At 37.9% G+C, this 18,285-nt stretch overlaps 2 protein-coding genes across 2 annotated transcripts; both read left to right on the top strand.

Moving 5' to 3' along the window:
* Positions 1-1,032: 1,032 nt before the first annotated feature.
* LOC148098556 (uncharacterized) lies at positions 1,033-7,433 on the top strand. The gene is made up of 13 exons (XM_087852869.1): positions 1,033-1,038; positions 1,907-1,978; positions 2,068-2,166; positions 2,532-3,715; positions 3,808-4,030; positions 4,208-4,373; positions 4,480-4,562; positions 4,661-4,837; positions 4,984-5,091; positions 5,842-5,913; positions 6,007-6,639; positions 6,737-6,823; positions 7,254-7,433. The coding sequence occupies exons 1-13, from the start codon at positions 1,033-1,035 to the stop codon at positions 7,431-7,433; spliced, it is 3,090 nt and encodes a 1,029-aa protein (XP_087708995.1).
* A 257-nt stretch (positions 7,434-7,690) lies between these two features.
* On the top strand, positions 7,691-9,841 carry LOC148098555 (uncharacterized). Its single transcript, XM_087852644.1, has 7 exons — positions 7,691-7,762; positions 7,876-7,944; positions 8,038-8,132; positions 8,549-8,675; positions 8,842-8,959; positions 9,051-9,127; positions 9,268-9,841. Exons 1-7 carry the CDS (start codon positions 7,724-7,726, stop codon positions 9,379-9,381), a joined length of 639 nt encoding a protein of 212 aa, XP_087708770.1. The 5' UTR covers positions 7,691-7,723; the 3' UTR covers positions 9,382-9,841.
* The last annotated feature ends 8,444 nt before the right edge of the window (positions 9,842-18,285 follow it).

Here is an 18,285-nt window from a genome sequence, read left to right as displayed (position 1 = left end):
ACGCAGATATTTCACTGGATTCTGACTCTGGGTGACCCCCACTCTTCACCCTGTGATCCACAGCAAAAGTTACTGTACGGTTTTCCAGAAAATTGATAATAAAATCTTCCCATTTTACTGTACTGTACTCTAAATATTGACATCTTTGAGCTCAGATTACAGGAAAACTATAAGAGGTGACGCAGATATCTCACTGGATTCTGAATCTAGGCCATCTCCACTCTTCACCCTGTGATCCACAGCAAAAATTACTGTATGGTTTTCCAGAAAATTGATAGTAAACTTAACACATTTTACTGTACTGTACTCTATATATTCTCATCTTTGACCTCAGATTACAGGAAAACTGTAAGAGGTGACGCAGATATCTCACTGGATTCTGAACCTAGGCCATCTCCACTCTGCACCCTGTGATCCACAGCAAAAATTACTGTACGGTTTTTGAGAAAAGTGATAGTAAACTTTGCACAATTTACTCTACTGTACTTTTACTCTCCTCATCTTTGACCTCAGATTACAGGAAAACTGTAAGAGGTGACGCAGATATCTCACTAGGTTCTAACTCTGGGTGACCCCCACTCTGCACCCTGTGATCCACAGCAAAAGTTACTGTACGGTTTTTCAGATTGCTGTGTTAACAGAGTATGTCAAAGGCTAAGAATATATACTGCCTAAAATAATATCAAATTTATACAACAAATTACAAAATTGCCACATCTGCTGTTATTGCCATGTGTTAGATAGAGCATTATTTAGTCATAGAAAATACATATCATTGAAATATCATCAGTAAAAGAAATACTCTCACTATGTAAGACATGTTAGCAAATTCAGTTAATAAATATTGTATCAAGTCTATACAGATGTTTAAAGGCATAATTTGTTTGTTTCTTTTGGCTTACAAATGTGTTTGCCTTTAACATAATTTACATTTCATTTATACAGTTTCACAGATGAAAAAAAAAAAATAGGTTTCCTGAACTGTTCTTCATGGCCCAAATTTTGAATCCTTTTGAGGGTGATGCATTATTCATGAAGGTGAGCAATTTGTTCATTGATCTCTGACCCTCGCTGACTATGACGCCTCCTAATTCTGCTTCCAGCCTTGCTGGTTAATTTGTTCTTCCTTTTGGCATCCCTGTCACCGATGCTGTCACCAGTTGTACACAACATCTCTGTTTGTCCACCAGTCTAATCTGTAATTCAGGTGAACCCAGAATTACATGTATCTTTGTAATGTTTCAAAAAATATACACTATTTGTTGATGGGCATTGTCACACTTTTCTTTCCTTTATAAGTAAGAATCTCTATGGTTTTAATGACAATTCATATACAGATTGTGGGGGACATTTAATTCAACACTCAAAAAAGTTCCTCATCAGCAGACTGTAGTACAATTTCAGCCCACCGTTAATAAACCCATCCAATGCAGGGTTATCAGAGAAATTATGCAAATGTTATGTTTTTATGTACTGGTAATCTATTTATCATTTATCATGATTCCTGCTCTGATGATTACTTCCTTCTACTTCTGTAATTTTAATAGATAAAGGATGTTGAACATTAAGCTCCAAACAGGATGAATGAGAAAGACCACAGTGGAGAATCATGGATGTAGTAAAATAATACATGCAGTTTTTTTTTTTTCATGGTGGAGGAGCAACTTCTGATACTATCTTAAAGAAAAAACACATCAAATTGAAGATCTGAATCTGAATATTACTTTTTCATTTACAATAATTATAGTACTATATTCCTTTGCTGAATATTTTTTCCCTTATAAAACCGTCATTACATAGTGATTCTTTTCAAAATATTTTGTAACAATGTGTGTTAACAAAGACATACTGAAATTTCAGTCTTGTTATGTAATTGTTATGTTTTAATTAATTTATGATTCGTTAGAATGAGGAAGACGTTGTTGCGCCAAAGTCTCCACAATCTGTAGGAAATGTACCTTTACCTTCAAGAAAAGAGGTAATTATTTGTATTTTATTCAGTATTACATTGTGTTGCTTTGGAAAAACATTAATTTGTAAAGAAACGACATCGCTTTCTCTTCCCAGGATGCACTTCAAAAAACTGCAGAGAGCGGCATCCATACCCCAGACACACAATCCCTCGAGAGTGACTCTAAATCTTCGTCTTCAAATGCAAATGCTAAGGTAATTTCATAACTTTCGCTGTTTTTAATACACAACAGAGAAAGAAAACACAGAGTTTATATGTTTGTTAAACACTATCAGCATGTAATTATTATATTAAAAATTTCAATTATTTTGAACTGTAATCCAAAGTTTACATTTAAAGTTAAAATCTTTTTGTGATGATCTTTCGAGGTAAAATAAATATTTCTTAGTCATATTCACTTACTAAGACAAATTTACTAAGATAATGTGAAACTTGTCCTATGGGTTCGTTAGTGAAATTGTAACATAATGATGCTGTTGGATTTTCATAGAGACACTGTAGTGACAAACATTGAAAGTGTTTATATATATTTTTTAAAATGTATATCTGAATGTTGCAGAGGAATGGATCTGATGAATCAGCTAAAGTCAACACAGACAGTAGCACTTCAGAAGAAAAATTTTTCACATCTGGTTTGCCACAGCAGAAAAGTTTCTTTTTCATAAATGAGAATGAATGGAAGGAGTTACGGCAACATCAGTCAGGAAGACTATTTAAAGGACTGCAGTGGACAAATATAATTGCCAGTGGAATCAGAACCCTTAATCCGTACTGCAGCTTTGGATTTCGGAGACACAGTGTGAAAAAACTCTCTTCAAGATCAAAGGCACCGGTTTTCAGGTGTGTGGGGTACTGCAGATTTCAGGACTGCCCTGTCACTGTGGCTGTGGTGGTTTATGACGAAGAGACACTGAAAGCAGAAGTCGTTTTCAAAGGAGGTGAGGTCTGCCATAATAACAAAGAGCTGAAAAGGCGGCCTGTGCGTGCACAATCACGTCAAAGTGCTGGAGAACTCCTCAAAAACAAATTACCAAGGAGCTTGTACTTGGAGTCTTTACAGAAAGTGCCACAAAAGGTGATCCAATCTGGCAACAGGGATGATGCTCCAACAAAAGAAGTGTTGAAAAACATTGCATGGTCTGAAAGAAAAGCCACTAGAGCAGATCCCAACGAGTTGATTAGCTTACAAAAGATAATTCAACAGTATCAGGACACTGAAAAGGACGTACTGCAGAAGATTCTGATGCATCCAAAGGGCATAATGCTGTGGTCTAAGAAAACCTTGTCAGTTTTTCATCAAAGATGCAAAGAAGACATTGTGTACTTTGATGCCACTGGAAGTATAATAAGAAAAGAAAGTGCTGGAACGCCACCTTACTATGTGTATGAGTTGGTTGTCAGAAACCCATCCAAAGGTGCTTCTCCTCTTCCAGTTGCTACATATGTCACATGTGACCACACTACAGCTTCTGTGACATACTTCTTGCAGGCCTTTCAGACTGATCTGGTAAGAGCATTTGGTAATCGGGCCTACAACAGGCCTGTCATGTTCATGTGTGATGGATCCCTGGTACTCCTCCGATCCATTTCCATGACATTCTGCAGAACAAGTCTAGAGGATCTGCTGCAGAAGTACTATGTCTTACTCACTGGCCAGCATTCAGCACAGCAATTCAACATTCCCATTCTTCATCGATGTTTGAGCCATGTCATGAAAAATGCCAAGGACCTTTGTAAAAAACAGTGAGTACATTTATATCAATAATTAAAAAAGAATACAAGATTTGTAATGTAAAGGTCTCACTAACAGTGATTTCATTTGTTCATTTTCCCAGCATTCCAGAGAACTACAGGCTTGGAATGCATGTGTTTGGGCTCCTTGCATGCTGTGATAACTTAAAAGACATGGATGATGTTGTCCATAGTGCAGCAATAGTGTTTTGCAGTCCTTGTAGTGGAAGGAACGTAACAAAACACTACAACAACTTGAAAATCCTTATGCAAAAACGGGGGACCCTGGATTTGGATGAGAAGACTGTGATTGCTGAAGATTACAAGGTTAGCTAAGATTTATTTTTTAAGTAACCATATTAATAACTTTTTTACTTGTGTCTGTCCCAAATGTGTGTCACGTTATTGTGGTTTAAAATATATATATTTAAAATAATATTTTATATAATTAATTTGTCTTTGGTTTGATAACTTGCTGAATACAGATATATATCTGTTTTACAGACTGATGTTCAGAATGCCCCTTTGAAGACCCATTTCCAGGCAATTGTTGACAATGCAACACTGGACTGTGAGGGCGAAAGAAACATCTTTCATGCACCCAAATTTATTGCCGGTCTGGTAAATCACCTTCTACCACATGCAACTTTGTGGTCATCAATGATGCTCGGTACATTTTTTTATTTGTTGTATTACTATCTTAAATTGTCAGTTATTCATTAAATGTTGAATTATCTATTTTAATTATGTTTTTTAATTACTTGTATTCTCCTTAGGGGATCTTGGACGTCATGGTACTGGTCCTGCTTACCAGCAGCTCAGTAAACTCTATGGTGACATTCAGCAATCCAAGAACCAGGTATCATAGCGAGAAGAATAAGTGAAAAAGAAACATAAATTGTACATAAATTTACAATACATAGATACTGATTTAAACAATGTACTATTGCATTTAAGAATTTTACACAAGACAATAGAACCCAAGGAATCATGGAGAAAAGCCAGTGGGATTTGAAAAAAATCCGTATCCAGAGAAGGAGACTGACAAGGCTTGATGACTTTGTGGAAATTTATCAAAAAATGCACGATGCCCTCCTGCTTGAATATGCAGACATGAAAAAATCAAGACAAAAGGTATGAATAACTTCCTAGTAATGAAAATTGTGTTTTATACAACTAGAACAAGAAACTAAGAAAAAGTGAAAACATTTGGCTATGACTATAGAATTAAGAGATGATAAAATAAGTAAGCATTAAAAGTATGTATGTGTAATCAACAGTCTTTTCGCGTGGAAATGGAGAAATGGAAAGACAAACGCATTAAACGAAAAGGTGTGTACGTGTCACCGTTACTGACAGAACTGCCACTGAAGAAAAAGAAAACTGAGGTAAGTCATCATGTTCCCATTATTTTCAATAATTAAACCTTGTAATGTCCTCCTGATTGCCATACTCCTTTTGTCCTCTGGGGTAAAGCGTCTGCTTTGACTTGATAAAGCATGAATTATAAATTATCATCCGTCTCCATGTTTCAATGTTTTATCAAACTGTATTCCAACTGATTACCTGAAATCTTTATGTGTTTTGACATTGTATTACACCTAGGCATGGGCCTTAGTGAACCCCCACTTTAATGCCAAAAAATGCATGTCCATAGGTGACATAAGTGCAGGAGGAAGCTCAGGTTTTTTGCTTTTTGCTGGTCACACCATGTACAGCTTTGTTTTCAGCAGTTGTAGGCCAAGGGCATATGAATTAAACAAGCTTTCAAGGCTGATTAATTGTCTTTTGGAGACCTACTGTATTAAGCACAGCTCGCGTGCCCTGACTGCAAGCAAGTTTGCAATCATACACTAGCATGTTCTCTGTACGGCTGGACCAGGCATCACATACTGATGATGTTTTTATCTCATAGTTCCTCTGTTTACTTGGGACGTAATGTTGGACAGAGTCCTTTAAGGGGACTAGGCACCCATACACAGTCATATCAGTTCCTGTGTGTTACACCAACAGCAGGACAGATGCTCACTCGTTACATACATCTCAAATCAGAACAAGTTTGTCTCATTCATGACCATATTCTTTTGTATATTATATTCTATTATATAAAGTCATTCAAAAATGTTATCTGTTAACAGGTAAAAGGGAAGACCACTGTTCAAACCTTTAAACAGGAACAGCACAAACAATATGATGCTCGTCAAAACCAGGTATTTTTAGAAATGTTTTGAATGTCTACATTTATGTTTTGTGTGTTATTGTCATAAATGACTCTGAAAATTGACAAGTGTCTATCTTTGTAGGATGAGAGCCAGGAACAAATAGCCGTTTGCCAAAAAATAGCAACATACATGGCTAATAAAGCATCGGTCACAGTATGGAAAGGAGACTTATGTGCCTTCAAAGTGGATGCAATTGTTAATGCAGCTAATGAAAATCTCTCTCACATGGGTGGACTTGCAAAGGCACTGTCTGCTACTGGAGGACATACTATCCAAGCAGAGAGTGATCTCTTCATTGCCAAAAATGGCAAATTAAAGGCTGGACAAGTTGCAGTTACCACAGCAGGCAGACTACCTTGCATGAAGCTGATTCATTTGGTAGGCCCGTGTCTGCAGACTGACCCCACAGTGCACATGATATCCCATGCAAAGAAACTTTTAACTAAAGGTATTTCGAACGTCATGACATGTGCAGAAGAGCAGAAATTTTCCTCTGTTGCCATTCCAGCAGTGAGCTCTGGAATATTCAACTTTCCAGTCTCAATTTGTGCTGATGTTGTGGTCACCACAATCAAAAAGTACATTGACCATAAGAACCCCACAAGTCCTCCATTTGAAATACACCTGGTAAACAACGATGATCCAACCGTGAAGGAAATGGAAAGGGCCTTCAAAGAGATCCTTTTGGAGCCACTCTCTGATGTCAGGAGGACAGTGAGTACACCCATTTTTTTTCCTTAATAAAAAAAATTACTTAAAATGATCACAGCAGTAACAAATATTTTCTTTAAAATTCAACCCACAAATCAAGGGGCCAGAGGATTCTCCATCTACACTGGAAAGGACAGAGCACCTTGAGAGAAACACAACCGGTCTGACAAAGGACACTGCATCACAGGTGATGTTTCACAAACAAACTCTAATTCAATAACTATGTCATCTGTTTGAAAAACCAAGTTTGTTTGTACATATTTTTGTAATTATATATTAGATTTTATTATATGTATGTGTTGATGAAGTAAAAAAAAACATACCACAGAAAAATGACAAATGTCAGTCCAACAATAAATGTAACTTTTACATGTTACTGTCCTTAATATTACAAAAACAACAGTAACTGACTCAATTTTTAATTTCTTAATGTAGTTTAACATCTCAAATAAATTACATTAAAATCTATGTCAAATTTGGAGATGTTTTCGTGTTGTTGCGTTAGGTACATAAAATACTTTTAAAAATTAGGTTTAAAAGCGTTGTAATCGATTACAATGAATGTTCTCATAAGAAGAATTATTAGAATTTATTTCTATTGTCTTGTTGAAACACAGGTCGCATATTTGTGGAAACAACAGGAAACGGAAGTTGTTGTTTCTGTGGTCCCATCTCAGATTAGAGGTAACAACTTTGTCATACGTCACAGTGAGTTCCTGACCCTTAGACCACACAGCTGGCTTGTTGGAGAGGTATGTAATCCAGTTATTTTAAAAAAAAGAAAAAGAAATGCATAAGGTTAACGTTAAAGCTGGGGCAGAACATTAGTTGTTCCCTACACATTCAGTAAGTACTGCTTTAGATCGACATTCCAGGCATATCCTCATGACTGAATACTGAGTATATGTAAGTAAAAAAATCTTTATTAACCTTTGTATTCCAAAACTTTATCATGTTTCAAAGTAATAAAAGGTTATTTATTATACTCCTCAGGTCATTGAAAGTCTCCTGCACCACTGGGCCATTCGGCTGAATCTGGGGAATAATATCTACATTATGAACCACTACACGAGCGGTGTGATCCTCTATGGAGAGAGAACTAATCAGGAGACAAAGCTTGTCCAAGGTAAAAAAAATAATAATAATATATTCTAGAATTAATTTTTTTAAATTTAATTAATGTCTCGAAATGGAAAAAGTATTGTTGCAAATTTGTAATTAATTCCTAATATGTCACAGGTGAACTTTGACAACTACAGAGCCATTTTATCCTTTGTGAACATTGGAAATATACACTGGAAGTTTCTGGTTAGTACGAGCAGCATTTCTGTGAAGACAGTTTGTTTCAATAACACATTATTCATAACTTATGTACTTTTTAAATTTATATATCTATCGCAGTACATAAATGCAGATGACAGCTGTCTGTATTTGGTCGATCCTTCAAGAAACTCTTTGGAGCAGGAAGAGTCTGACCGTGCAGCCAAAAGATTCCGGTAATTATGCGCAATTACATGTATATAATAACATAAAATATTAGAAAAGTGACAGGAGGACTTAGGAGGTCTTTTTCTAAAGGTGAACATATGGTTGTAGATGAAAGTTTAATAAAATCTGTGGTTATCAGTTCTTTAAAGAATTCAAAAAAATAATTCAAAATTACACACGTATGTAATTTTAAATAATAAAAAAAAACACTGACCGTGTTTAAGCAGTGAGACATTTGAGACAGTTAACATTTGTAGATTTAAAAGAACATGTTAATAATTTTGATACTTCATCTAACATAATCTAGAGCACAGGGCTTTCTGACACACCATTAAAAACAGTGATATGTACTATATGTGTCTTTTTCTGTGTGACTTTTATCTTTCATTTGTATATAAATGTAATGTATGTTATGTTCACAAAGTGAATACTTCAAAATGAGGAGGACATGCTACAACAAAACAGACTGGGTGAATGTGAGACTTCGAGGAGGAGTACTGACACATCCATTTCAACGGGATGGTTCTAGCTGCGGAGTAATGGTCATCATGGTATGGTACCACATTAACGCAATAATATTTTTCTGTAAAATTAGATAAGAAGTTGGGGTGGGGGTGGGGAAAGTTAAAATAATCTTAAAAGGTTAAATTGTGTAAACAGGAAGTGTAACATTTGCAGATGTTTTCAATTAAATTGTATTTTTTGTTTTGATTTCAGATGGCCAAAGAAGTAATGGAAGCATTCCCAAATAAACCAGAAATGACATTTTTGACGACAAAAAAAGAGATGGCCCAGGCACGAAGGACATTTGCACAGACAATACTTGAGGCCTCTGGTGTGTAATATCTTCTTCAAATGGACATATTTATTTGTGTCAAACTGATGAATACTAACATATATATATATATATATATATTATGTTTTAGTATTTGACAGTGACAACAACTGTGCCATGTGTGCAACGGCGAAACCACCTAATCCAGGACCCTCCATCACTGACTGGGTATAGTATTTTTAAAAATAGTTTTATGTTATCTACAACAAAAGTATTTGACTCTGTGTCTTTAAGGATTTTAATTGATTAAAACATAGAATTATTTACTTAATGTGTTTATGAAAGTTAATATGTTTTTTTGTTTACAGATCCAGTGTGATAACTGCAACCGCTGGTTCCATTCTGAATGCCTGGACATGACAAATGAACAGCTCAGCAGTGCTCAGAAGACCGAGTGGAAGTGTGTGCTTTGTGTAACCTAATTCTACATGCAGTGAAAGCTACTTGAATAATCTGCTTATAGTTGTTATTGGTGTTGTGAGGAACACATGTGTAAAACACAATATGTATAACATTCTTGCTTTGTGCGTGTACTTTAAGTATTTCCTTTTTGATTTTTTGGGTTGATTTGTGTGATGACAGATAATGAATAACAATATATCTAAACTGTGTAGTAGTAATATGAGAAATCAGTAATCTGAGAAATGTAATTTCTCACCCTGACCGGTCGAGGCAGATGGCCGCCCCTCCCTGAGCCTGGTTCTGCTGGAGGTTTCTTCCTGTTAAAAGGGAGTTTTTCCTTCCCACTGTTGCTCATAGGGGGTCATATGATTGTTGGGTTTGTCTCTGTATGTATTATTGTAAGGTTTAACTTATTATGTAAAGTGCCTTAAGGTGACTATTGTTGTGATTAAGCACTGAATAAATAATGTCTAAAATTTGCTACTTGAGGTGGTGTGTGAATGACATTTTGAAATATTTAAATTGTGTGTGGAAAGAAATTTATTGTAGTTAAGCAAATACTTCAATGAACTCATTTTGTTCGGTAATGGATTAGGATTTAATTTTATCAGAAAACCATACAGTAATTTACAGTAAAGGACGTTAAAAGTACAGTAAAGTAAATTGTGCAAAGTTTACTATCACTTTTCTCAAAAACCGTACAGTAACTTTTGCTGTGGATCACAGGGTGAAGAGTGGAGATGGCCTAGGTTCAGAATCCAGTGAGATATCTGCGTCACCTCTTACAGTTTTCCTGTAATCTGAGCTCAAAGATGTCAATATTTAGAGTACAGTACAGTAAAATGGGAAGATTTTACTATCAATTTTCTCAAAAACCGTACAGTAATTTTTGCTGTGGATCACAGGGTGAAGAGTGGGGGTCACCCAGAGTCAGAATCCAGTGAAATATCTGCGTCACCTCTTATAGTTTTCCTGTAATCTGAGGTCAAAAATGAGAATATATAGAATACAGTAGAGTAAATTGTGTTAAGTTTACTATCACTTTTCTCAAAAACCGTACAGTAATTTTTGCTGTGGATGACAGGGTGAAGAGTGGGGGTCACCCAGAGTTAGAATCCAGTGAAATATCTGCGTCACCTCTTACAGTTTTCCTGTAATCTGAGGTCAAAGATGAGAATATATAGAGTACAGTACAGTGAAATGTGTTAAGTTTACTATCAATTTTCTGGAAAACCGTACAGTAACTTTTGCTGTGGATCACAGGGTGCAGAGTGGAGATGGCCTAGATTCAGAATCCAGTGAAATATCTGCGTCACCTCTTACAGTTTTCCTGTAATCTGAGGTCAAAGATGAGAATATATAGAGTACAGTACAGTAAATTGTGTTAAGTTTACTATCAATTTTCTCAAAAACCGTACAGTAATTTTTGCTGTGGATGACAGGGTGCAGAGTGGAGATGGCCTAGATTCAGAATCCAGTGAGATATCTGTGTCACGTCTTACAGTTTTCCTGTAATCTGAGCTCAAAGATGTCAATATGTAGAGTACAGTAAAGAAAAATAGGAAGATTTTACTATCACTTTTCTCAAAAACCGTACAGTAATTTTTGCTGTGGATCACACGGTGCAGAGTGGAGATGGCCTAGGTTCAGAATCCAGTGAAATATCTGCGTCACCTCTTATAGTTTTCCTGTAATCTGAGCTCAAAGATGTCAATATTTAGAGTACGGTACAGTAAAATGGGAAGATTTTACTATCAATTTTCTCAAAAACCGTACAGTAATTTTTGCTGTGGATGACAGGGTGAAGAGTGGGGGTCACCCAGAGTTAGAATCCAGTGAAATATCTGCGTCACCTCTTATAGTTTTCCTGTAATCTGAGCTCAAAGATGTCAATATTTAGAGTACGGTACAGTAAAATGGGAAGATTTTACTATCAATTTTCTCAAAAACCGTACAGTAATTTTTGCTGTGGATGACAGGGTGCAGAGTGGAGATGGCCTAGATTCAGAATCCAGTGAGATATCTGTGTCACGTCTTACAGTTTTCCTGTAATCTGAGCTCAAAGATGTCAATATGTAGAGTACAGTAAAGAAAAATAGGAAGATTTTACTATCACTTTTCTCAAAAACCGTACAGTAATTTTTGCTGTGGATCACACGGTGCAGAGTGGAGATGGCCTAGGTTCAGAATCCAGTGAAATATCTGCGTCACCTCTTATAGTTTTCCTGTAATCTGAGCTCAAAGATGTCAATATTTAGAGTACGGTACAGTAAAATGGGAAGATTTTACTATCAATTTTCTCAAAAACCGTACAGTAATTTTTGCTGTGGATGACAGGGTGAAGAGTGGGGGTCACCCAGAGTTAGAATCCAGTGAAATATCTGCGTCACCTCTTATAGTTTTCCTGTAATCTGAGCTCAAAGATGTCAATATTTAGAGTACGGTACAGTAAAATGGGAAGATTTTACTATCAATTTTCTCAAAAACCGTACAGTAATTTTTGCTGTGGATGACAGGGTGAAGAGTGGGGGTCACCCAGAGTCAGAATCCAGTGAAATATCTGCGTCACCTCTTATAGTTTTCCTGTAATCTGAGGTCAAAGATGAGAATATATAGAGTACAGTACAGTGAAATGTGTTAAGTTTACTATCAATTTTCTGGAAAACCGTACAGTAACTTTTGCTGTGGATCACAGGGTGCAGAGTGGAGATGGCCTAGATTCAGAATCCAGTGAGATATCTGCGTCACCTCTTACAGTTTTCCTGTAATCTGAGCTCAAAGATGAGAATATATAGAGTACAGTACAGTAAAATGTGTTAAGTTTACTATCACTTTTCTCAAAAACCGTACAGTAATTTTGGCTGTGGATGACAGGGTGAAGAGTGGGGGTCACCCAGAGTTAGAATCCAGTGAGATATCTGCGTCACCTCTTACAGTTTTCCTGTAATCTGAGCTCAAAGATGTCAATATGTAGAGTACAGTAAAGAAAAATAGGAAGATTTTACTATCAATTTTCTCAAAAACCGTACAGTAATTTTTGCTGTGGATGACAGGGTGCAGAGTGGAAATGGCCTGTATTCAGAATCCAGTGAAATATCTGTGTCACCTCTTATAGTTTTCCTGTAATCTGAGGTCAAAAATGAGGAGATTAAAAGTACAGTAGAGTAAATTGTGTAAATTTTATTGTTAAATTTCTCTGAATCATACAGTAATTTGGGCTGTGGATCACAGGGGGAAAAGTGGAGATAAACCAAAACTGGGAGTGGATTGTGAAGCAAAATAGTCCCAGGACACAAAAGACTGCGTTTCTAAGCCAGTCGGCACCGATACCGTAATATGCGTAATAATAGCGCAACAACATTTTCGGTGCGGCTGGCGGTGCGGCTAGCTTGACTGTGACTTCGTAAGTGAGGGCTCACTTGACCGCAGTTCTCAGCAGCATATTAAACATATCAGGTCCCCATAAGGAGAATCATGTGCTAACGGCTGTCTAAATGACTCGGCTAAAGTTTGTAGCATGCCTGCTTGTTGTTTTTGTCTGCTTCCACTTGTCTTTGCACTAGGATGATGTCGGCATAAATGTGCAGTCATATTCGTTGTGTTCCCACTAGTGCTGTCAGCGTTAATCTGAAATGAGGTTAACGCCACAACACGGCAAATCTCCTTTAACGAGCTACCACGGATTGCCCTGTGCACGGGGCTGGACAGCCAACACGTTAACGAGCTAACTGCGCTAACACACTAGTTCCCACTCATGTAATTGAACATTGCTGGCACATCCAACATACTGTTTTACTTTAGTCAATGACGTGCTTACCTTCAGGGTCATACATCACATGAAAACCAAAATAGTTCCAAATGCCAGATCTGAATGAGGGTGGGGGAGGTTCAATTTGCCATGTTGCAAGGAGAGCTTAACTTCTGTCTCGCTAGCTTGCCCTGCGCTCAGTGAATCTGTGTTCGACTACTCCGCCTGGGCTGCACTGTCGAGCGCAGATCCACTGAGCGCTCAACACAGACAGCACCGTCAGAAGGAAAGTTGATAAAATAAATTAAAAATGCTGTATTGTTCGATACATATGCCTACCGAACCGAAAGTACTGTATCGAACGGTTCAATATCGATACGAGTATCGTTGCACCCCTAATATATATATATATATATATTTTGTGTTTACACTCACTCTTTCAGATGCAAGTAAAACACAGCAGAAAATAAATAAAGTCAAAGACTAGCGGTCCTTTTGCTCTATTTTCACCTGTAAAGCAGGAGTAGAGTAGGCGGAGGTTTATCCTGGTGCAGGTGTGCCTCAGCGGTCAGTGGAAGGATACCGCAGTTTCACTGTGAGTTTCTCATTACTTCGTAGCTACTCGGTGCTTGCTTGGAAGTTTAGGGGTTTTTTTTCGCTGTAAAAAGAAGTTTTCTTCCCACGCACAGCGGACACTAATGTTTTTGTCACTTTTTACGGAATCAAACTCAAAGTAAGGTCAGTACTTCCACGCTTTAAACGCTGCACGCTCATACTCTCTCCCGCACTCGATATATTATCCATTGTTGAACTGCACACAGCTGTTGTCACGAACATCACACTCGCTTACGTCATTGTCATGAGACATTCTCGCAAGAAAATCACGGTTTTAGTAACGCAGTAACGCAGCGTTCCTACGGGAAAGTAACGGTAATCTAATTACCGTTTTTGCAATAGTAATCCCTTACTTTACTCGTTACTTGAAAAAAGTAATCGGATTACAGTAACGCGTTACAAGTAACGCGTTACTGCCCATCTCTGTTAATAACACTGAGATAAGGGACACTAGGTCTTCGATTCCAGAAAGAAAGCTAGAGTCAGTTACTGATGTACTTTATGAATCTAACCTGCTCAGTGCTAAGTTTTCCACAGCAAACTGTGAGTTTCTATCCAACTCTTCTTCTCCTGCTGAGGATGCTGAAGTACATGTATGACACTCATTTAATCAATAGTGCAATAGTCATCATAAGGACATGATCACCAGACACAGATGATCATCACTAAACATTTATTATCAGCTCAGAATTAAAAGATGGCTTTTTTCATTTCTCATGCAAGCACTTAACTCAGAGTGAACATGTTCTTAGTTGATGAAAATATCTGATCATCTTTTCTGGCACTCGACAATCAGAGTTAATCAACCCAAAATTGACCTGTGTTCTAGTAGAGCTTATTTATGGACCTTGTACATCAGCCTTATAATTGGCTCACCATGTGTTATTTGTCAGATAGACAACAAACCAATAAGGAGAAAAACACAGTACTTAGGCAAAAAAAGAGGGGAAAATATACAGGGTCCAGTAACCATCAAAGTGGCAGACATCCAAGAAAGGGTCTCCAGTATGAAGACTTGAACAGCATCAGGCCTACTGACTGAAGAAGCTGACTGCACTCCATGAGCATCTGGCAGCACAAATAAACCAGCTGCAGGTAGATGAGAGAAAGCCAGAATGAGTAACTGAAGTTGTGCAGTCCTGATCCCCAAGGACCTCCAGAAGGGACCAGTCCCATCCAACTATCGGCCAAAAACCTGCCTCAGTACCAAATAGAGGCTCCTGTCAGGCATCATAATAGCTAAGATGAATAGGCATATAGCTCAATACATGAGCTTGCCACAGAACAGTATTGGCAAGAATACCAGAGGAGCAAAATACCAGCTACTGGTAGACAGAGCAGTTGGATTGACAGTGGAATGTGATTTGGATGGGAAAAGTGTAGTTGGATGGTAATGAAGAGAGGGATAGGTAGTCAGAACTGAGGGGATTGAACTACCAGAAGGCAACACTGCAGACACTGAGGACAGCTAAAAGTACCTGGGAATCCAACTGCTTTCCTAAAGCTGCAACCCTCAAGTACCTGCAGAGAGTAAGGCAAGTCTGAGCACAAGATCCATAGAGGCTGGGGTCTATCACACCAGGCAAGAAACAAGGAGCAGGCTGTTTAAAGATCCCCCTGAGACAATCAAGCACATAACAGCAGGGTGCAAGATGCTAGCAGGTATGGCATCCTTGGAATGCCATAACTGAGTGGCTGGAATAGTATACAGAAACATCTGTGCTGAGTATGGCCTGGAAGTCCTGAGGTCAAAATGGGAGATTCCCCTAGGGTGGTCGAGAATGACCAAGCTAAGATCCTGTGGGACTTCCAGATGCAGATGGACAAAATGGTGATAGCTAGCCAACCGGACATAGTAGTGGTGGACAAGCAGAGTAAGACAGCCTTTGTAATAGATGTAGCAATATTGAATGACAGGAACATCAGTAAGGATGAACACGAGAAGCTTAAGTACTAAGGGCTCAGAGAAGAGCTCGAGAAGAAGTGGAGGATGAAGGTAACAGTGGTCCCAGTAGTAATCGGGGGACTCGGTGCAGTGACCGCTAAGCTAGGCAAGTGGCTCCAGCAGATCCCTAGAAAAACATGCGCAATCAATTCAATTCAATTTTATTTATTCAGCGCCAAATCACAACAACAGTCACCCCAAGGTGCTTTATCTTTTAAGGGAGAACCTACAATAATACATACAGAAAAGCACAGGAACAGCAAATACACTGTGCAGGACCCTGAAGCTCCCAGGGCTCTGGTAGAGAACCTTGAAGGATGAAGACCACCTGCAGGGGCAAGAGAGTATTATATCCTACAGAACATGCATGTTAGAGCAAATAAACAAGGATGTTAATATCTTGACATACAGGATGAGGGCATAGTACTTATATGTTCAGTGCTTCTTTTAAACAGAAAGTCGGTTTGTTCTGTTACAGTCAAAATGCCACATATTTCTTTATTACAATGACCATGATGGTGAAAGTACTTTTTTAACACAAATCTAACCCAAACCCTGATGGTAAACCTGTGTATATATTTTGAGGATAAAGCCATAACACCTTATATGGCCATTAAGTTAGTAGTAGTAAGTAGATTCCTGATGACCAGTGACTTTAGGAAGTTAGGTAATATGAAATCATTCTATCATTTAGATACAGTTCATTTATTCCCATCTGTATATGAAACCCTGAAAATTGTTTATTCTTCCAATGTAAACAGTTACTCAACATCCTAACACCAATGTATGTCCAGTCTTAAATCTGCTGGTACTGGGACCACGTTGTATTACTGTCAGTCTCAAATGAGAGCAAAAGTAATTGAGCTTGATTAACCTGGCCCTTTGCCATATCATTAGATTGATAGAAGGAAGTGGCAGATCAGACAGGAGAAGGCGGGAAGCACTTAAGTCATAAAGCAAGGTCATTCTGACCATGTGACTCACTCCTTTGCAGTGTTTGTTTCCATTTCCTTTGGCACGGTACTCACAATGTCAACTGTGTGAACGAGGGCCAGATATTTTACTTTCCTGGGTGACCATCTTCTTGACAGCTGCATTGTAAATGGAAATTGAAAACAGGAGACTGTGCATCACTATGCATACACTATATTTGCTATATGGATGGCTGCAGTCAACTATCTGTTTCAGTGCCAAAAAAGCTGCTATGTCAATCCTTTTATCACATTTATTTTGGGCTATCTGATAAACAAACCAAATGCAAGTCAGATTCATCAGGGAAGTGTTTTTTTTAAAAAAACAAAACAAAAAAAAAGACCGAACACTACAAACAGGCATCATAAGGCATCCACTGTAAATGGAAGGTTTTGTCTGGCATCAAAATCAATGTGGTCGTTGTCATGTTTAGTCATTCTACTGCTTATCTTTAATAATATACTAGGTTTTTCAGTTTATTTCAGAGCCCATATTTATCAAGAAGATAAATCAGAATCAGTATCCTCCAGAGTGTAACAACTCCAATATTTTATTTATTTTATATGCATGTAAAATAAAATAAATTGCTTGAATAGTTGTGGCAACTTTGCTCATGAATAAACTTTCAAAATCTTTTCTCCAGTGAGTTCTACTTCTAGTATGCATGCAGTATGTTAGCAAATGATTGTAAGGCTCTACTGTGCACCCAAACATGGCTAATTTCTTTCCCATTTGGTCTGATATTTGGCTGTTATATAGTCCTCCTATCTTCATCATGTATAATGTCTCTGAATACACATGCACTAAATTCAGAGCTGAAGGTTTAGCAGGAAACAGTTTGTGTGCTTTTCTTATATAGGAGATTAGACAAAGCAAGCAAAGTCTGGAGATCTCAGTAAATATTTTCAAATGAAGAGCAATATGGGTAATAAGTCTGTGAACATTTCCAGTAGCTGAGTATCTGCTGAGCTGTGTTCTGGCTTCATTTAGGGAGAGAGCTTTGTCCAGGGAGTACGCCATTACAGATGTTTATGACATTCTGCGGGGGAGCAGGGGCTCATGCTTGCAATGTTTGTGTGGGAAGAATTTGGGGAGAAGAGATGACATTGATCTTATTAATTACTGCCATAAAAACAGCAAACATCATTAAAGTGTAATTCCATTAGAGCTCCTCATTCCACCGGTATTCATTAGCAGAAAAGAGTGGGAAATGGGAGGCTCTGAGGGAGGCGACGTGCATCTGTCCACGCCCACACACACTCATGTAAGAGCACACACACACACACACACACACACACACTCTCTTTCTCTACAGTGACTCTGAGAGTGTTGTGCAGAATCCGAATAAGGGTACCACTGTGATATGGAGACAGCTGTAGTATCAGAATTTTCTGAAGAATCATACAATATATTTTGAAGTTGGTCAACTATTATCAGCCTTTTCTTGTCATCTAGTCGTGGGTTGGAAAATAATTCCAAAATGGAAGTTATGCCAACATCAAGATACGACTTTGACTCACTGTCAGTATGAGTAGCCTGGACTTTTTTGTTAAACTGTCTAGCAAGAAATAAAAGGGCACACCACAAGGGTGACTTAGGCTATGTTCACACTGCAAGCAAAGGCGCATCAAATCTGACTTTTTT

The sequence above is a fragment of the Neolamprologus brichardi genome, chromosome 15 (assembly GCF_056152115.1).
Source record: "Neolamprologus brichardi isolate AB-2024 chromosome 15, ASM5615211v1, whole genome shotgun sequence".
NCBI lineage: Eukaryota > Metazoa > Chordata > Actinopteri > Cichliformes > Cichlidae > Neolamprologus > Neolamprologus brichardi.
This window is presented reverse-complemented; position numbering and strand designations above follow the sequence as displayed.

Coding starts and splice junctions, on each gene's coding strand:
- LOC148098556 (XM_087852869.1), top strand. Junction 1,979..2,067: donor CTTTACCTTCAAGAAAAGAG/GTAATTATTTGT, acceptor TTCTCTTCCCAG/GATGCACTTCAAAAAACTGC. Junction 5,092..5,841: donor TGAAGAAAAAGAAAACTGAG/GTAAGTCATCAT, acceptor ATCTGTTAACAG/GTAAAAGGGAAGACCACTGT.
- LOC148098555 (XM_087852644.1), top strand. CDS start 7,724: ATGGAGAGAGAACTAATCAGGAGACAAAGCTTGTCCAAG. Junction 7,763..7,875: donor GGAGACAAAGCTTGTCCAAG/GTAAAAAAAATA, acceptor AATATGTCACAG/GTGAACTTTGACAACTACAG. Junction 9,128..9,267: donor GACCCTCCATCACTGACTGG/GTATAGTATTTT, acceptor TTTTGTTTACAG/ATCCAGTGTGATAACTGCAA.